General features: G+C 35.6%; 1 protein-coding gene across 5 annotated transcripts; it reads right to left on the bottom strand.

Annotated features, from left to right (window-relative positions):
* Positions 1-4,895: 4,895 nt before the first annotated feature.
* On the bottom strand, positions 4,896-19,057 carry LOC113732536 (F-box protein At3g54460). 5 transcript variants are annotated; one of them, XR_011840815.1, is made up of 10 exons: positions 18,380-18,988; positions 12,772-15,393; positions 12,475-12,688; positions 12,099-12,356; positions 11,956-12,015; positions 11,731-11,861; positions 11,302-11,416; positions 7,615-7,763; positions 7,104-7,359; positions 4,896-5,168 (listed from the first exon to the last, which is right to left on the bottom strand). XR_011840815.1 is itself a non-coding variant. In XM_027258361.2 (9 exons), the coding sequence occupies exons 1-8, from the start codon at positions 18,874-18,876 to the stop codon at positions 7,617-7,619; spliced, it is 4,044 nt and encodes a 1,347-aa protein (XP_027114162.1). In that variant the 5' UTR covers positions 18,877-19,057; the 3' UTR covers positions 4,896-5,168; positions 7,615-7,616. The 5 variants fall into 5 exon arrangements, 4 of the variants coding, with proteins under 4 accessions (XP_027114162.1, XP_027114163.1, XP_027114165.1 ...); XM_027258361.2 differs by lacking the exon at positions 7,104-7,359 and having other exon boundaries at positions 18,380-19,057; XM_027258362.2 differs by lacking the exon at positions 7,104-7,359 and having other exon boundaries at positions 4,896-5,157.
* Between the last annotated feature and the right edge of the window lie 1,763 nt (positions 19,058-20,820).

Below are 20,820 nucleotides of genomic sequence, written 5' to 3'. Positions count from 1 at the left end.
GAGGCGTTGGACCGAAGTTTAAATAAATACGAACCTGCATGTCTGCTTATTTTCTTAAAAGCATTTTATTCTCAAAAAAAAAAAAAAGATTTGCGGGGTTAAATGATTTTTCTTGATCAAACGTCCAAATAACAAATGTTAAACTTCTTACCAAAAGTAGAATGCATTTAGAAATTTTGACTATCAAGATCAGAACCAACTTCTTCTCCTCTTGTCTTCCATTCGAATAGCCATTTTATATATATATATATATATATATATATATATATATATAAACCACAATTTTTCCAAATGTGTATTTGATATCCTGTTATTAGTTTGGTTACGAAAGGTACGTGAAAAAGCTTTCCCCGAACGAATAAGATTTTCGGTTGGCCGTTTTGGGACAAAAGAAGCTGGATCATTTCTAAAATTGTTAATTTTGAAAATCGAATTCTAGTAAATCATTTTGGACAATTTGAGTACAACAATTTGGTGAGTGAAATCTTTTATAGAAAATATATCTTCGTACTCGAGTTTCGAACTACATGATTGAGTCATTTGATTTAGTCAAAAAAAAAAAGTAAATTTCGAGGACGAAATTTATTCTAAGGAGGGGAGGATGTGAGAACCCCGAAAATATATATATATATATATATATATATATATATATATATATATATATATATATATATATATATATATATATATTCATGCATATTTCACTTGCATTTTGATTCTTTAATAAATTCTAGCATTATTTCTACTTGTCTTTAAATAAGTGCGTAAAAACAATTTTTATGTGATAAATAATATAATTGTGCCAAAATATTAAAGTACTTGGTTTTGTCAAGATAAATTAATATTTCTTGATGTAGATTATTTATTGCCTTAATATTAATTCCTTGAATGTCGATAGCTAACTTTAAGTGTTAATAATGTTAAGTGCCATCAGAAACCTTAGAATTAAGATGGAATCGATTCTAGGTCAAAACCCTTTATAATTACACTTAGGACGTTAAAATCTCGATAATTGAATTTTTGCGAGAATAGTATACTAGTAAGTAGTCAAATTTCATTTGGGGTAAATTTTCGGAATTAGATTACGAATGAGGACTTAAGTGAAAATTCGGACAAGATGTGAAAAGATTTAATTAGGCTTCTTCCATCTCGAATTAACCAGGCATGTATTATTTCCATTTTCACCGTTAGAATTATTAAATACTAATTCATAGATTAATTAAACGTTTAAATTTAAAACGTATAAAACAAACTGTACGAACCAAATAAAAACATGGGGTATACCGTAACTGGTATGAATTAAATATATTTTAGTCCTAAGCTACTTGTTTAATTGATTTCCTAAAAATTAAATGTGTGAGAATTTATGAGATTAAGGAGATAGAAATAAGATTAGGAGTTAACAAGTGAGTTAAGGAAAATTTTCAGTTTGGTAAAATAAATGATATAATGTTAAAGGACTAAACTAACCCTTCACTCTAGCAAATTCACCATGCGACTAGTGGACTATGGATTGAGTGGAAAGCTTAGGAATCATCAAACCACTAACTGAAGAAGCCTTGTGTTCCTACCTTGATATTAACGGCTGAGGGGAAATAAAAGAAAGAAAACGGAGAGCAAAGCTTTCACTCCATCTTCATACCCAAAGCCGTGAGAAAGAGTGAGAGAGAGAACTCTGTATTTTTTTCTTAGGCAGCAACAACCGAGAGAGAAAACAGAGCATCCGAATAGCTTTTCCACTTCTGCATTTTCTTAACCTCAACCAGCTGCTGATCGTCACCATCTTCATCAGTTCCAACCGCAACTCCACAACTGCAACCATCGAGGGCGTAAGCTGTCCGAGAGAGGAGGAAACTTGACAGCTTTTGTGCCACGCGTATAAGCTTCAGTTCGAGGTAAATCTTGGACTTAGACTGACTAACTACAAGTAGGTGAAGATGTTAAGGAGCTTGCATGTAATGTTTAAGCGTTCGGATGAGTAATTGAGGAAAGGAAAATTCTGATGTGCGCAGAAAGTGGGTTTGCCGAGACTTTAAGGGGATAATGCTGAGATTAATTCGTTTATCTCTTGACAATCTGAGCATGCAATTGTAATTAACTAAGTAAAAAAAATATAAGATGATTAAGACATGCATGTATTGTTTGTGCGTTCGGATGATGAGATTGATAGCTTAAGAAATCTGATTCGGAAGGAAATAGAAATTGCCGAGAGTTGATTAGGAAATGCAGACTTAATCTTGCTTAATTAAAGTAATCTGAGCTTGTAATTTCGATTAACCAACTAAACACTAGGTGATTAAGTCTTGCATGAGGATAGTTAGCTAGGTTAGGCAAGAAAAATAAAAATAAAATGAAACCAGCTTACATGCATGTTCATCCGAGGCTAGCTGGACAAATTTCTGGATTTTTGGGATGTTTGTAGTTGTTATTCGAATCTGATTTTGAACTAGAAATGTTAATTAGCTAGCTAAGTGTTTGCATGTCGAACTTGAGTACTTAAAACACTGATTTAGCCAAGGAAAAGTTGGATTGATGATCAATTAAGCTGCTGGAAAATTTGCTAGTAGCCGAGAGACTTGAGTTGGAAATTTTAACTTGTTTCTGGAATTTTTTTCCTTGGAAGAAAATGATTTAGAAATGCATGAAAAATGTGTATTTAAGCCGTGTAAGTGGTTTAGCTATGAAACATTTGATATGTTGGAAGATTGGACCAAAATGTTGAAGTATAGATGCCGGAAAATTTCCAGTTTGGCTATTTAAGTAATTTTTACAAACATTAAAATTTTGATGAAATTAACTGCTAGAATTACTTGTTATTATTTATACTTGGTTGACAAAACCCTTGCAGTTTAGTCGATGGAACTGCTTGGAAGCCTTGCATTTATTTTGTTCAATTGTGATCTGATATGAGCCTGTTGGATACCAAGAGCTAATGATTGACGAAACCTTGGTCATTTGTTTAAATTTTGATCAGAAATGAATCTGTTGAAACCTAGGGCTAATGATTGACGAAACCCTAGTGAGATTTCTATTTGAAATGTGAGTTTGCTATATTGACAAATATGAAATATTATGTGCTTGTGAATCGGAGTCGTAAGAAATCCGTTTTGGTCCTGTGAACTTGAGAAAGTTTTAAGCAAGCTATTCAAATATATCTTCGCCCTAGTATCGAACGATAAAACTTGGTATTGTACGTTAACGTTAGAAAGTCTTGTGTAGAAATTTTCTAAACTTTGCCGACTCGATATTTCTTCCTTTGGCTTAAACTAACCTTATTACTTCTGGAAAACGACTTCACTAGTTTCTAAAACCCTAAGTCTTGTTTTACCTCCTTTTCTTTCCTTAAAATTTGTCCCTGGCTAGATGTCTAGAGGAAAATTGACAAAATACGAGATTTTAATAATTTTAACTAAAAACGTAGAAAACCTGCTCGGCAAGAAAACTTACTTTAAATAAAATAAAAAAAAAGTACTAGTGGCACTTTGAGAAAGAAAAGTATTATAAAGAAAGCCATATGAAACAATTTACTACTTTTACTAAGTTTAATCCTAAGTGGATTGTCGAATTATTTCGAGGAAATAAACTAGTAATATACCAGATAACCTTTTATATTTATATACCTAGAATTTGAATAGAAAACTTATAGTTCTTAAAACTTGGTTTTCTAGAATTTAGCGAGGACGCGGATTTCGATTCCCAACTTGACATCTGAGCTTCACTCTTGGTGAGTGTCCCTGCTTGTTTTATGACTATTTGTTTACAGTGCTTTCTTGACTCGATATATGATAATTGCAAAGTGGTTTTTGATCCATCGAAGTGAGCAGTGTGTACTTTATCACACTAGCCGTTCGAGTGGTGATTTGTGTGAAATATTTTCGTGAATATCTCAAGTGTTGTGACGTCGTTGGGTAAATTCCTCGACTAGTTTGTGACGTCGTTGGGTGAATCCCTCGACTAGTTTATAAAAGGGCGTACTCGAGTATTACCACTATCATTTTTGGTGTGCGGGCCCGGGACAGGGGTATGAATGGAAGTAGGAACTGGTGTGAAGTGGCGTTCTACATGGACCGTAGGTAGTGAAAGTTGACGGAGGGTCAACTACGAAAAATTTTGATCAAGTTCGTAGAGAATGGCTCCTGAGAACCCCTGTATCCTACCTTGTGCTGTTATACGCTTTCCTAATCGTTTACTTTAGTTGAAGTCAATATTTGCTACTTGCCTTATGTAATTGCATGTTTTGGGACACTATTGAGTTTTAACTCACTCCACGTTATTTTGTTTTCCTCGACAGGTTCTGGCATATGAGAAAGGCCTGAAATCTACTTTACTTGTTATTAATGTATTTCGGATTAAACAATGTAGTTTTGTTTCGGGTTGCCACTTGAAGCTGGAAAAGTGTAAACCCTAGATTGGTTATGTGGCTTGTGTAAATTTGTTACTTAGCTTGTAAGAATGTATTTATCTTGTATGAATTTGTTAAATGGGATTGTTTGACTTTATTCCGTGGTTTGTAATGCGTAAGATATTTAAGAATCGACGAGTCGCTATCTTAAAGTGTTGTTATCTCTGAAGTTAATGTGATCTTAGTTATTGGTCTATTTTGAAGGATCAATACTGTAATAATTTAGGCTATACTTCGGAAGGATTTGGACTAGATCTCTTGCGTGAGTTCTGGCGAGAGTTAGACAGACAGCCCGCCAACCCTCTGGTTCGCCTTAGGGGGAAGTGAGGTCGCCACAATTTTCACGTGGCTAATAATGAAAGCCCATGCTGATTCCATGCCAGTTAACTGAGTTCCAATCTGGTTATTTTTTACTTAATAAACCTGCCAAGGGTTTGCGTGAATTTTAGACAATTGATAGCAACGTAAAGAGCCACATCTATGCAGAGTCATATGGTTAAAGACTATCTATAAGATGATGAAATTTACAAAACTATTGGTCGCAAAAGCAGGAAAAAGAAAATGATAATTACAGGAATAATGGTGACCAACATGGTATCCGACCAACCTAAGTTAAGATGAATAAAAAAAATTGGGTTTCAATGAATCGCCAGCTCTTTTGTCTATTTCTTGCGTTACTCTGCCAAGAAATTAGGGAGAACATCACAAAAATCTTCCATTCTTGTGATCCTTTGCCAATAAATCTTCAAGGCCAGCTGATCAGGACCTTCCACCATACATTCAGAAATCAATTACTATACAAGACCTAAATGCAATGAGAGTAATAAAGTTCCTAGGTCAAATGCATCTGGCAGATCTATAGCAGCTCTATACAGGGTATAGCAAATATTTCCACAAGTATCCTAAATTAAACTCCAGTCAATGAACAAAAGAACGCAAGACGAGTTCCCAAGTAATGAATCATCAGCAGACCATGGGTGAGAAGTTCAATTCAGCATAAATTAGTTGCAAACAAAATGTACAAGAAGCTCAATGAAGGTGCAGCCAGAAGCAGCTTACAGAGAGACAAGGTTGTGACGTTGGAGAGAGAGAGAGAGAGAGAGAGAGAGAGAGAGATTCTTCACAAGAGAAATAACTATCAAACAAAACTCAACCCTCTTATGAAAATTGTCTGAGCTGCTTTTAGCCCCAAGATGCAGAAAACTGAATAAGTTCGAAGAGCAACAAAGATAAGAGAACGCAAGATAGGGCAATAGATTCTAAGACAATATCCTTATTAGACATAAACATAGCAAAACTCAACTCTCTCATGTAAATTGTCTGAGCTGCTTAATGACCGAGCTGCTTTTCTCCCAGGATGCAGAAAACTAACTAACTTCCAAGAGTGACAAAGAAAGGGGAACCCAAGAACAGGCATTGAAAGCTAAGACAACCACCTTATTAGACAAAACGTCTAGCCTTATAAGTGAAGTTGATTTTAACTGAGAAACGCTTATTGTACCAAATTAGATGTATTGTTACATCTTTTGGTGTTGCTTTTGTACCCTAATTGGAATACTTTTCTGTTACCATGGGGCAAAATCTGGTCCATCCCATTGTACAAAAATACAGCAAGGATCCAAGCACTGGATTTTCGCCATCATCTTAGACATCACAACTTGCAACCTTGTATGCAAGAAAATGTGCGAACCAGGCGTAAGCACTTTAGTTATTGAGTTGTCATGGTTCAGTAATTAGTTTTGTTGTTGCCCACTGGACCTAAGAATCTAAGAAAGACCGAGTGCCATACTATGAACAAGCCACCTCAGCAACCCATACAGGCACATCTACAATTCCAAGGCAGAGCAGCCCTTAAATACACAATTCCAAATTCTTTAATTGACTGCTATTATTGTTCAACTATTGTACAAAACTGATATTACCTTTGAATCTTCCTAAATATTTTCAAGCAATAGATCTAAATGTATTTGATTTCAGTGTTCACATTCCTCAATACCAAATGAAAATTGTTTCACTGATTATGCACAAGAGAATACTGTTTCTGCCCCCAAGGACAATTGTTGTAAGTTGAATGTCACGAGGTTGTACTGAAAAAACACCTCTTTAGTTGAGACACTTAGACAAACACTACAAGTTTGCCATGGGTTTTGCATCAAATTGATTTTCCAGAAAGGGTTAATGTTTGCGCACTTAACTAAATAGCATGTTCATCAGCATCATCAAAGAAGCAATTGTGGACACATTACAATACAGAATTTTTACATTTAGAAAGCACAGGCTTCAAAAAAAAAATTGATGGTTGAGCACAGCCATAAGAATTCTAAAGGATGAAAGTAAGAAAATAAGAGAGGAATGATTAAATTCTCTCCAACTCAACAGGAAAACAAGCATTTAATCTTCTTGTCCTTCAAACTATTGATACTACGAGGCAACAAGGAATATTTAGAGGCTAAGAGTTCCTTGACTTTAGCAAACTTAACAGTCAATAAATTTATACAACTATTTAAGCCAAAAGGCTAAGGAAACAATGATTCCAACTTTGACAGGAACCAAAAATATAAATAAACTAATTTCAAATTCTTATTGCCCTAAGCTGTAATGCGACACAAGGACTTTGGCATTAGTTTGAGTTACACAAATACCTTTAGACACCACAAACCAGACAAAACATAATAGTTATCCTATTTATGGGCAAATTCACCTGAATACATTCCAACTAGTAACTGAAACAGACAGCAAAATCCATCTATCCACCATTATCTGTAATACTCGGAGTGCCCTTAATTCTAGTAAGTGAATGCCTCAACACAGCAACTGTCCATTGCTCGACCAAGAAGATACAATCAGGACGTTCAAATGTATGAGAAAAAATCCCTTGCTGCACCAACTTTTTCTTGGTCAGCATAGGCTTAGCACTCGTATACCAGAATAACTCCGTTTCTCACCCCGTAAGTATTCTGGGACCAGTGAGGGTACTGTTTCCTTCAGTTTTCTTTAGCAAGAAGAGAATATTAACAGTATATGCAAACTAGATAAGCATGTGCAAATGTATTAGGTTCCTTTTGTTTTCTTAAGCAAGAAAAGAGAAGCCAATAAGACATGCAAAGAACATATAAACTTTATGTATAGTAGCCATATAAACAAACTGATTCTGTTTAGTTACATAAAATACACATGTTATGATAGGAATCATATAAAAAGTTTACACAAACCTTTACGTCCTTGAATTCCTGCGAACAAAGTTAAGTTGAGCTAAATAATTGTTTTCAGCAAAATCATGTAATGTGCGATAAACTCGTGCCCCTCCACCATCATGTTTGCCAAACTCTTCTTTCAACAATCTTTTGCATTCATCAGCATCCTGCAATAAAATCAAAAACTCAACATTGAAGATAATACATAGAATTTCAATGACCCAAAAACTTGTCATAAGACAAGTAATATTGGAAGACACAATCACCACCAGGATGTCCTCGGAGCAGAAATATATGTTGGTAGATATTTGGCAAATACTCCATACAAGTAATCATCTTTGACACTTTTGGAGTCCTTGCTTTCTATAAAAAGTGTAAAGTGCTTGGATTCCATTTTTGTCCTCCTTGACAGTTTTGTATGCATTTGTTTTGATAAACGAGAAAGGGGTCTTTCATAGTCAGAGCTAGGACCTAAAAGTAGGTAATTTTAGCTAACAAACGTAATCACTTGTTCACATGCCTCACAATTACTTATATGCAATTCATGCAATAAAGATATGTACTGTGTATAGGTCCACAAAATTCAGTCTGGCTATTGAGATCAAGAATAAAAGTAAGAATTGGACATCTCTTTGCTATCTGTGGTAAGGTAAGTTTAATTTTGGGTCAGAACAAAGGAACTACAGCCTTATTAATGGCCACAGGGGTGGAACGCCTCTCTACAGATTTGTCTATTCATGTCCAAACAAAATTTCAAGGAGCATCCAGGACACAAACAAATCAATTATGGAGTTGCATTTATTAAAAGAAGACAGGTCGCTACTCTATCCATGACAAATCAGGGGTACAAACTGTAGAGTATGCATTGATCTAAAACATATATTGCCACAGGCACAAAAATAAAGTTTTGAACCCCAAAACATGCTCTTATCCAAAAGCTGCAAGGTTGTCGGTTCAAAGACTTGAGGGAAGTCAAGAAAGTCTCCAAGCTCTGTAAAGTTTTGTCTGTAGATGAAACTCTATTAAGCAGAAAAACACACACTATTACATGGCAGAAAATCAGATTAAGCATCCTAAAATATTGCTTAGATGTTCTTGAATTCATAATTACATACGATACATGGTGCTTTAGCTTCTCAACATTTTCTTAACACCCAGATAAAAGAATAATTCAACTCAAACATCTCAAGTATTTTCTATACAAATGCCCTTTGGCAGGACAAATAAGTCACCTCACAAGGATTACAACCAAACAACATCTATGTGAAAAATTTTGTACTCCTTAGACTGCTAAGAGGTCACTGACTGCCAAAAATATCCATAAACTAAGCAAACAAAGTGGGCCGACTGCTTAGTCGTCTGGATATGACTGGCACTCGTATATCAGAAACAATGTGTGTTGTGTGTGTTTGTGCTTGAGTTCAGTTTTTTAATAATTTTTTCTGCAAAAATCTCTTGGCAGGGCATGCAAATTCCCACAATTCTTAAAATTTTAATATTCTTTTATACCAAAATCCTAGGATTTCGAAATTCCCAAAATTTGAAAATCCCTCTGAATCATGTTATTGTATAATCCACCAAAAAGTGGTATCCCTTCAAAATCCTGTTATTAGCTCCCTTAGAGCATTTCTTTCAAAATTCAAATACATACTATTATTTGACGAAAATAATGAAATTTAAAATCCAAAAGTTCATTTTCCTCAATTTAGAGAACCATCAATAACTGTGAACTAAAAACAAATAAAAGAGCAAACCCTACGAAGTAAAAGCTCTTTTTTCTTGATGTTCTTTCCTAACATATCACAACAATAAAATGCAACACTTCCGCTCTGATTGAGAAACCTTTTAAAGCCTAATAATTCCATTCGAGTAAACAATACTTTAATTTCTCGAAGCAGTTCTTCAAGCTCCTAAAATACCAAAGAAATTCTCAACAACTTTAAGTGCTTTAACAGTCTCTATAAACTTCTTCAAATAACAGCATAATTTTGACAAGTTAGCAATGCTAGTAAGTCAATGATTGCAGCAAGAAGCCCCAGAAAACTTAACCAACTTCCAATTATCAAATTCAAAGTGGATTCCCTCCAAATTTTTCTTGAGCATAAAATGGGCTATAATGGTTTTCTCTCACACTTCGAGCAGAGTTCCTAAAATTGGTTTTATGTAGAATATGAATAACAAAAAATATTAAAAAATCAACAAAATGTAGCCTGTTTTTCCTTTGAGATTTTCATTTGTACAGGCGTTGCAAAATTAACCCCTAAGTTTTCTGGAGCCTGTAATGGAACTTAATAATTTTCTACTGCTGCCAAAGAACATGTCCATTACAGTCCTTATTTTAAACAAAGTTTCTTAGATTTCTTTTACCTATCATGCAAATAACAAGAGAAAATGGGTATGCAAAGAAACACCTTTTCCGTAGTTAATTTAGTTTGTGAGGAAATTGCAAATTAACCATGGTAACCATGTATTGAAAGGACTTGCAAAGACAACAAAAATACAGGAAAATTATATAACAGAAGGGAAGTCTCAACACAGGAACCAAAATACAGGGAAAAATATTTAAAAAATAAACTAAAATATGAAAGAAATAAACACACACAAAAAAAAAAAAAAAAAAAAATTAAAAAGTAGTCCTTTCTCCCAATTCCATTCCCTAATCCATTCGCATTCCATGAAAACAGCTGCAGCCCCAAACACCCACCACCAAACCCAGAAATCTCTTCCACAACCTCAACTTCCACCAGCTGCAGCAAATCACACATCTCAGTCTAGACATACCACTTTCAATCCAGCTCGGTTTATCCATTCTCTTAAATTTTAACCTCAGTTTTTCTGATGCTCAACTATCATTGGTCCCCAATTTCTTTCCATCAACTAATCTTTGTGAAGGTTTAGCATACGTAACATACTTGAATCACACTACTTGTTTTTCTTTTACCAGAAAATTAAAGATAATTTAGAATTTGTGAATTTAGAGAATGTTATCCTAAAATTAGGTAGCCTTTCTCATACTAAAAGCTATCCACCATCACATAAGATTTTCTTATCTCTTTATGCAAGATACTTGAAAAACTTACTTTTATTTAAAGGATAAAGACAACTATACCAACACTATTGACTAACCAGACGATCTGTTCAACAGGAAAGACGAATACAGGGACATAATAAAAAGGGGAGAGGAATATGCCAAATAGACCAATACAATTGCATACATCAAGGTAAATCAAAATTAGAGGTACAAACAACTATCCATAACCAAAGAACATTTTAGTTTCATGAATATTATACTTTTATCTCAAATTTAACACAAGATACCCTAGATGTAAACTATATTTACAAATCCCTCAAGGTCAACACATTTTAACAACATAATACAGTAAGCTATGCCAATTCAAATATGACTGGTCCAATCTAGATGCCATATCATTTTGGTCTCAGAAGACAAGGTATAAAATACAGTCACGCATGCAAAAAAATCCCAGTTGTGATAGCAACTTGACAAAAGAGAAACCCACTTAATCATATTAGTAGATCCAAGTACAGAATAGAAGACCTGGTTGAATATACACATAGCTGAACTAACCTGATAAGGATCAAGGAATAACAATACCCATGCCAACCACTTCCAGACTAAATTAGTTAAAAACGAGAACAAAGGACAAAAAAAGAAACAAATGTTACATGAGATGAAAAATTCAATACCTGTAAGAAGTTCAACATCTGCTCTTCAATTGTACCATTCATAGCTAAAGTTTCGACATATATAGGACGCGTTGCACCCATCCGGTGAGCACGACTGATAACCTGTTCCTCCACACTGATTAATTTTCCAAAATAGAACAAATGAGTGAGTTAGTAAATGCTTGTCAAGCTTTCTTGCCACTCAAATACAAATAAGAACAACAATATAACTATAATAATGCTAATAACTAAAAAGAATAATAACAATCATTTATGTATAGATAAAAAAACTCTCAAAAGAGAGCAACAATTGGAGAAATCTTAGTCCCAAGCTAGAGTACTCCAGATAAGTTGCACCAATTGTATGCCGAACCACAAAGTTGGTTAACCATAAGGGTATCATTAGGAAAGAACTACCCAGACACCCAAAAACTTCTGAGCTGCTCTTACCTTTTGTCCCAAATCGGTTCCATCAGATAGACATGTGTTACAAAACTCAAATCAAGACCTAATGCTGCACTTCCATCCATCAGAAGAGCCACACAATTTGCATCATTCTGGAAGGTTGCCAGAGATTTCATCTAAATTAAGGAAGAAATACTCAATATCAAAACACTATATAACAAGGGAGAAAATAACCAAAGGAGAAAAGGAAACAAATATCAATAGTCAGACCTTGCTAGCAGAAGGCATCGGATTATACATTCCAGCAAATTGAATACCTGCAATTGTTAACTGGCAAAAGAGAATATTTAAATTTTATTAGTTGAGGAAGATTATAGCAGCAAAAGCCAATTCTGCAGTGGATTAAGGACTACCTGCTGTTCTATGACATGTATATGCTCAAGAAACTGAGAAAATACAATAACTTTCTCTGGGATTGTCCTGGTTAATTGGCCCTTAAGTTCCAAGACATCCTGCTGACTACACCTCCGAGGGGAGAAATGTAAATGCACTCCTTTCTCATCATTGGAATTATCAATTGCTTGATTAGCTTGGAGCAACATTTTTAACCTACTCACAAGATAAGAAACTTTGCTGCTAGATGTTAACTGCCAATCAGGATGCCAGTCATCCTACAATTAAAAAATAATAATAACAAGAAGAAAGAAATGAGGATAACAGCCATAGTATAAGAAAAAGACAACTTAAACAAAAAAGGGCCAGTAGAGGCTTTTCAGAAAACAAGCATGCCTGTTTGTATGATGGCTGCAACTCTATGAGATCTTTTGGAACTGGCCACATTGGATTAGGATTTTCAGGACGAGCCAGTGTTTCAGGGCTCTGCATCTCATATAAGTTGCCACAGCCAGACAATGTACACCTTTCACTGTCCAAAGCAACACAATCAAGGCATAAAAGATGCCTACAAGGTGTAATGACTGGCAACCGACACCATTCCTTGCACCTAGAAAACAATTATAACATCAATCAGACATTATATGTTCACATCATGCGAAAACCATAAGTAATTTCAGAAACCAATCATACCTCATGCAATTACCACCATGAAGAAGGTTAGATTTTAGTAAATCAAATTCCTCTGAAACAGGATCTAGACCATTCTCTTTTAAAACATCCATGGTTTCCTGGATGTCTTGGCCAGCATCGGTCACTCTGATGTGTCCAGCCACACAGCATGATAACCTCAAATTCCTGATAGTAACACTTCGGAATTTCCATTGCTTTGGATTCAGTAGACTCTCCACATGAGAAGGATCATTCCAGTCTGCCAATAATATATTTCGCCTTACTGTTTCAACTAATTCATTGTAACTTCTTGCATGTTCATCATTGAAATCTAAAAATGTTACTTTCTTGATGCAAGGAGGAATGGTCTTCAAGTCAATTTTTCTTGCACTAATCATGCACCTATGAAGTAGCTGTAGTAATCGCATCCTACCATCTTCCATCTCAGCCTCGAATGGCCTGAGAATACCATCTTCCCAAGACTTTTGATTTAGGCCATAAGCTTCTTCATGGAGAAACTTAAGCATTGGTTTAAGATGAGAAAGCTGACTATTAGGAGTGTTGGGAGTTGGCGTTCCTGTTAACAACCAGCGGCTTGAAGCTCTCAGGAAAACAGCCATTTGCAATTTGTTTGTCAAACTGAGACTGGAGCCAAGAGTGTGCCCTTCATCCAATATCACCCGTAGCCAATGGACTTGCATCAAAGCACTTCTTTTTCTCCGGCTCCACTCAGTGCTTAGACGACTGAAAGTCGTTATGACAACATCAAAATCCCAAGCAAGATAATGCGGTGAGGGCTTTTTGTGATCAGTCCAAGCATATACCCTCAACTGACCTGGTCTAACATGCTCTTCAATCTGAGTTTTCCAATGATCAACCAGATTAGAAGGGACAACAATTAATGTTGCCCGCGACACATAAATCCTCAATGAACCTAATGGCTCACAAAGAGCAACTCGAAGGGCATCCAAATCAAAAACAAGATTCGCAAGATTTCTTGGGTAATACCACCTTGTTACATGTTTTTCTATGCTCTTAACGAGCCCGAATGCTTGAAAAATATGGTGATACTCTTGGTAGTTACCATCATCAGTTATACAAAGTTCTGCAACTGGATGTGCCAACCCACCAGTTTCCATTTCTGAGAGCTTCTCCGGTGGAAGTTTAGCCAACCAAGTTAAGACCTTCTTTGTTCTATAGTTTAGTAGCTCATGGTGTTCCCTCAGTACACTAGTAAAAAATGATACATTTTCTTTCAGACCCCCAGGAGTTCCTTTGGTACAAAATCCAGGTAAATAAGTGATGGACTCGTAGTTCCAGGTTTCTTCAGGAACACCACAATTTTGGTATAAAGGATCGCTGTTCATACTACAAAACCAAGCTCTGGATGTATCTGCTGCACTTGCATCCAAAAGCTTCCGCCACTTTCCACAACCATCACACTGGACCCATGTTTCATTAAACTGAAAGTGATCTGCATACATCATTTTAGGTCTCTTTCCCTTACATGATGATAGATCTGAGAAAGCACTGTGCTCCAGAGAACTTTTCCTAGGATCATCTGGAGCCTGCTTTCTTTTGGTTGCAGAGTTCCTAGTCACTGTTTCAGTAGGAAAGACAGAAGCTTCTTCATACTCATTAAGAAGATTTCTCCTGGTCTTACCACAGCTCCTGGCAGCATGAACGGAACATGTTCTTGTTCTTAGGGAACCAGATGTTACTTTTTGTGATACAATTCCTTTCTCAGGACATGAACCCTTAAGATCCACTTGTTGATCTGAAAGCACAACAATGCCATCTTTTAGAGGGCACATTTTTGAGTTCTTTGTTGGAGTAAGGTCATCTTGGCAAAACTGTCCCCTTCTAGGATTATGACCAGTAACTCTATTATTCAATGACACTGTATTACTGCCAGTACTTTGATCCTTAATCTCATAGTAACCACGTTTCTGATCAGAATTGTCATCACACCAGATTACTTGTACACCATCTGGTGGATCTGCAATACTTCCCTGTGTTTTCAGAATGAGAGACAGAGCAGTAATAGTCTTACCCAAGCCAGGTTCATCACAAAACATACCCCCACGGAAATCCTTAATGGCAGGAACCATACCAGTCACTATTTTCCCAGAAACAGTATTAACATAAAAGGGAAACCCATCTTGCGTTGTAAAGTTCAAGTACAGAGGATGTTGCAAGACTTCAGAATGCCGCTCCCTCTGTAGCATCCACTCAACAGCTGCCTGCTGATGAGGAAAAAGTTTCAGTTTCATACATGGCATGATTGGTGCTGCCAAAGACCTTAAATGAAGACATGTTGCAGCTACCCTCACAAGGTCAATAGGCCGAAGTGCAGTTAGAATTTTGATCAAAATATCATCTGGTACCAGCCAAATACCAGTTTCAGAAGCAGTGTTAGCTGGATTTACTTTTGAAAAGTTTGGGTTTCCCCCCTTCATAACACTTGGCAAGCTCCTAAATATTTCATGAAGTTCAAACAACTTCCTCTTAGAAGCTTCTGCAACACTACACTGCTGTTTGCATTCAAGAACATGACAATCAGGAAGGTTCCAAGTTCCACAATCATCTGCCAAATCATGCCTGGAACTTGCAAGCATCAAAAGTCTAGTTTTCCAGTCACAACTGCAAAAGATTTAAAAAAAAATACAAAATCAAACAATTTCATTAGCAAAATAGGAAATAAGTGGTAGAATATTTTCACTTTTCCATCAAAGGCAGCAAAATTGCTTCAAAAGAAGGGTTACATATAAAACCAATTGAGCAGGTTTAGTTTGCATAAAACCAACCTGGTACAGTCAATACTTTTTTCCCAGAGAATTTGCTTTTATCATCAAAGTTGAATTTTCTCATACCGAAAGAAAGTAAGACTTATATTTGCAATACATTTTATAACAAATATTCTAAATGATGAGCAAATAAATATCTAAGAAACAGTTTCAGGTTGCACAACATGTCCATCCGTTCAGGTTGCACAACTTTTCCAGAACTGTCAGCTTCTAAGCCTCTCTCCAGCACAACTCTGATGCAATCCATAAGACATCCAAAACAAAATAAACAACAGTTAGCATCATTTTGGCACTTTAAAATATTTGTTTTTATATTAGTTATGTTTTTTCTTTTTTAATTGTCGCATCAGGAATGTTGGTTTATTCTTCTTTGGTCTAAATTCTTTCAAAATACATCCAGACACCTTAATTCGCAATTATGGAGGCACAAATTTGACTAGGAATCGCCTCCAAATGATCAACCACACCATGCGGATAAAACTAAAAGTTCACTTGCTTCCACCAGATTACAAATAATCTTATAGAAGAAGCATGCACTCTGCTATTTGAGCTTCCAATCCAACAGTGCACAGAAAGGGCTGCACAGCATGTTACACGTTCCAAGGAGACATCACAAGGAACTCAATTGAAGATGATAACCTCTCACGCTGTTATCATCGATGATCTGTATCGAATTATACTCGACAGTATGAAGCAGAACAAAAGTTTCAGACTAAAATATGTCTGGTCTCTCAATGTCATGGATCTCAATCCACTCAAAAAATATTAGCATAATAGCTATAGTGAGAATACCTAAATCACCTCAAGTCAAGGACAGCAATCAACTACTTTAAAACAGATCAACTAAGATGTGATAAATAATACATGACAGTACCTTACAACTTTGTTTTGACAACTGTTTCCTCAACAAAAGTTCACACTTTTGCACACAAAAACCAACTTGGAAAGAAGATAAGCCCAATAGAAGCGACAGTTCAGCTAAGGGTATTTGCTCCAAACAAGCAAATTTTCAGGACATTAATCAACTCTACAGCCATCATCCAATCACTAAAGACTACAATAGTTGGTCATTTTTTATTTTTTTTATTTTTTTTTTTGGGGTCTGGAAGATGGAATGACAAAGATATAGAGGCAGAGAACTAAAGCTATGCAAAAAATATGCTTAAGAAGTTTCTAGCATCCTGTTTTCACAGTTTATGAAAGAAATGGATGGTTTTAGACCATTCTGAAAATGTTTTCGAGACAAAATGAGCTTATAAGATAATCACATAGGCCTTAATTTATACCAAATTAAAATTCGATGAATTAGAAACCAAAAAAAAAAAGTAAAAAGAAGACGCTTGCATATCTCGTCAATTCTTTTTTTTTTTTTGTCTTTGCAAATCTCCCCACACAAAACATCCTCCAATGAGCAATTCACTGGGGAAAAGGAAAATGAAAACTGGCACATGACCAATTTGACCACACTGAAGTTTCTTATCGAATGTGATTGTGCACAATACAAACTTCATGAAAATCATACTGAACGTGGCTTGATTAAGGCTTTTTAACAAGCTAAGAATAAAATGCTTGTCCTTGTCTTAAATTTGTGAAATGCCACTTAAAATTCTCATCAATTTTCATGGGTGACTGACATTGTGAAGCAGTAAAGCTTGCCAGAAATCTATAAGTTCAATGTTATACCCGTCAAAGTTGGTGCAATACAGTTTGGACATAATCTGCTTGACCGGCTGAAAAACTAGGAGAATAGGCCAAAACTTGGGTAGACCCGGTCTTTGAAGACCTGGCCTACCCAAGTGTGAGCCATGAGAATATACCTACACTCTTGTGCAACAAAGAGAAAGCTACTTGTACAAAATAAGCAATTTAACCATCAGCAACCTTGTAGTGAAAGCACAAGAGACTGAGGAGATGGATATTAGAAAGAGTTTTTCTGGAAGCTCTTAAGAAATACTTTGCCCCTTTTAAAAAAAAAATTTGCCCCTTATTAACTTATGCAAGTTTTAAATAAAATACTTGACTCCACTGCCATCTTCTTTTCTGGTATAAGGAAAAAAACAAATTGAACTTAGAAATCAAACAATGCAACACTTTTGACCCAAAAAAAAAAAAACCAATCCATCTGTTAACTCAGAAAGTACAACGGCTCAAAAAGTCTCTTCAGTCTTCGTAAAACTGACTCTTCATCTTTTCTGCATAACAAATTCAGATATAATTTAAAAGACAAAGTAACAACTTAGCATTGATTGACTACTCAAGATATTGATCTTATTCTTTCCTATCCCAAGACATTCCTTCCTGTCCAATTTGTTCCTCAGGCATTTGCCCAAAGTTCAGAGAAACACTCCATGCAAGTATATAGTTCTCATGACCCTCTATTGCTGTAGGGATTCAATCCTATCAGAACTAGTTATTCATTGCTATTCAAAAATTTCAAATGAGAGTTCACAACTTCCATTGTCAATAAAGAAGAAATGTTCCGTTCTATGATGCAAAAGTCCTTTCACTTCAGATTACTAAGTTGGAATTAACTCTTTGATAGTTCATCTAAAAATGTACTGTTTAATATATACAAAGAAAAAGAAAAAAGGAAAACAAAACACGTGCATTAAATCTAGAAATCAGCATAAACGCCTTAACAATAAATTATTCCAAACTAGGCCTTTTTTTTTTGGGTAGAACCAAACTAGGTCTTTTAAGAGAATAATGCAGCAACGATCAAACACAAATAACCACAGCTTCTGCTCCAATACAAAAAACCAGGAAATAGGGAGAGAATATTCAGCCAAAAAAAAAGAACGATTCTGGTCAAGCTTACAAACCTCAGGTGCTTAAAAAGCGCAGCCGCGGTGGTGGCGGACCTAGGGAACTGCCAACCAGACCATAATGCAATGGGCAAATAGACATCCACCAGAAGCACAACCCTCACTTCATCCCCACGCATCGAAACCCCAATTACACGCGCAGCAATGGTCAAACACTTCTTCATTACCAGCGCATGTAGCTGATGCACCACGCTTAGGCTCCCACGAACCATCCCAATTCTCCTGCTCCATTTTTTCTTCGAACCAGCGGGCGTCCTACCGTTCGAGGTTTCGCCGTTTTCCGCCAATGCGAGTGAACTGCTGACCGGAGACAAGACGACGCCGTTGTTGGATACAAAGTGGACGCCGTCGGGACCGTCAACGGAAATGTGACATCGGGCGTTGAGAGGAGGTAGGGTTTGGGAATTCTGAGGAGGAGGAATTGTGACAACTGTCCGGAGGTAACCGCAGAGCTTATGGTCCGGGATTGGATCGTCTTCGCTGGGGTTCTCCATTGTCGAATTATTCGACCGCAGAGGATCTCAGCCCAAAAGGGTGGAATTTAATAAGTACAGAGGAATTTAACTGAAGTGATGGAAATTAGGAAAATCGTTTAAATCACCGGCCTGATTTTGAGCTGAATAGTCAAATTTTATTCAAATTCCAAATTTACTCGGCAAATATTAAAAAAAAAAAATGCCCAATTATTCTCTAAATTCGATTCTTTTTATAAAAATTTCCATTCAAAAAATATACATAGATATATTTTAATTTATTATTAATATTAACAGACTTGAACTACAACTTAATCGAGCACCTTGACTTGTACTCACAAGTAGCTCGGTCAACAGCTCGACTAAAATTCGATCAAAGTTGTATTCGAGTCGAACTCAAGTTACTCGATTGAGTCTACGAGTCAAGATCGAGTAGGGATATTACATACTCGAGAGCGTCGAACTCTATCGAGTATTCGTTATAATATTTAATTAATATTTTAAAAATAACTAAATTATTCTTTCAGCTAAAAATTCTTTGATGAGCTCAAGTACTCGATCTCCAACGAGTTGAGCTGAGCCTAAAATATGTCAGGGCCTCTGGCTGAAATTCAATAGAGAAAGAATTAGCAGGAAGAGAAAATAAGAATCGGATGAGAAAGCAGAAAAAAGAAGAAGAAGAAAGAGTAAGATAACAGAGAAGAGAGAGAAAATTGTGGTAGTTTATTCTCATGTCCCAATTCTGTTACAATTGGCCTATTTGTATACGTAGGCATAACAGAATGAAAATAGCTAACTAACTGTTAGAATTACTCTAACGACACCGTTTAAGCTTTTATCCTCTTATTTGCAGACAGCACTTCAAAACGCATCACCTAATGCATAAAATGAGCATCACCTAATGCATAAAACGACATTCTTATACTCCAAAACTTGACAAAATACATTGTTTCGAGTCGAGCTCAAGCGCAGTATGACTAACTCGCTCGAGCTCGAGTATGTGGATATTTGAACTCAACTCGGTTCGATATCACCTCTACGTAATACACAACTTTTTATTGAATCAATAAAAAAAAATTATGGATAAATCCATTAATAAAGCAAATCAAGAAAGAATTAATAAAAAAATCAAAATGCAATTTACTTTATTTCGACTACAAAAAAAAATCAATGATACTATTAACGATTGGACAAATTCACGTGGGTTTGTATATCCGAAACATCTCTTTTATTGTTATGTCTACTTTCACCACAAATTGCACAATAAATGGAACTATAGAGGTAACTATTAATGTAATTATCACCCCCACTTATAATGGAAGTCTCAATCCAGATTTTGAGACTGAAAATAATTGTCAATGCAACTATTAATATGATTATTCCAACTATACTGAATATCATGCATGTAATGATTATAGTAGGTATCTTCACTCGTAGATCCATTATACAAATAACTAGAATTCCAAAAAGTATTTTTTAGTTCACTCCGAAACTAATGATTGTTGTCAATCTCAAAAATTTGATTTTCAATATCAAAATATATGGAAAATTGTCTCCATTACTATCATTAGCTAAAAAAGTGTCATCCGAAATGAAATTCTGAATGTCTTTAATGACAAATAAATGATTAGCCTTACTGTAACTAGAATCATCATAACCCCCAACTCTGAATAATTTTAGTCATATCATTTATATCCGACTCATCACCTTCACTGGCATTTCCAATGGAACCAAGTCTTTTCGTTGATTTATTTAGCCCACACCGGCATCCGAACTCCTTATTAAACAACATCAAATTAAACCACCATCTTCCCATAGACATTTCTTGCCTCCTATTGGCATAAAAAGACAATAGATGAATAGTCATTCGATTCAAAATTTATTTATTTGAATTTGAATATTTTATTTCCTATTAAAATAAACATAGAAATAAAATCACTAGAAATTTTTTAGTGACTAATAAAA

This window comes from Coffea arabica, chromosome 2e (genome assembly GCF_036785885.1).
Source record: "Coffea arabica cultivar ET-39 chromosome 2e, Coffea Arabica ET-39 HiFi, whole genome shotgun sequence".
NCBI classification, from domain to species: domain Eukaryota; kingdom Viridiplantae; phylum Streptophyta; class Magnoliopsida; order Gentianales; family Rubiaceae; genus Coffea; species Coffea arabica.
This window is presented reverse-complemented; position numbering and strand designations above follow the sequence as displayed.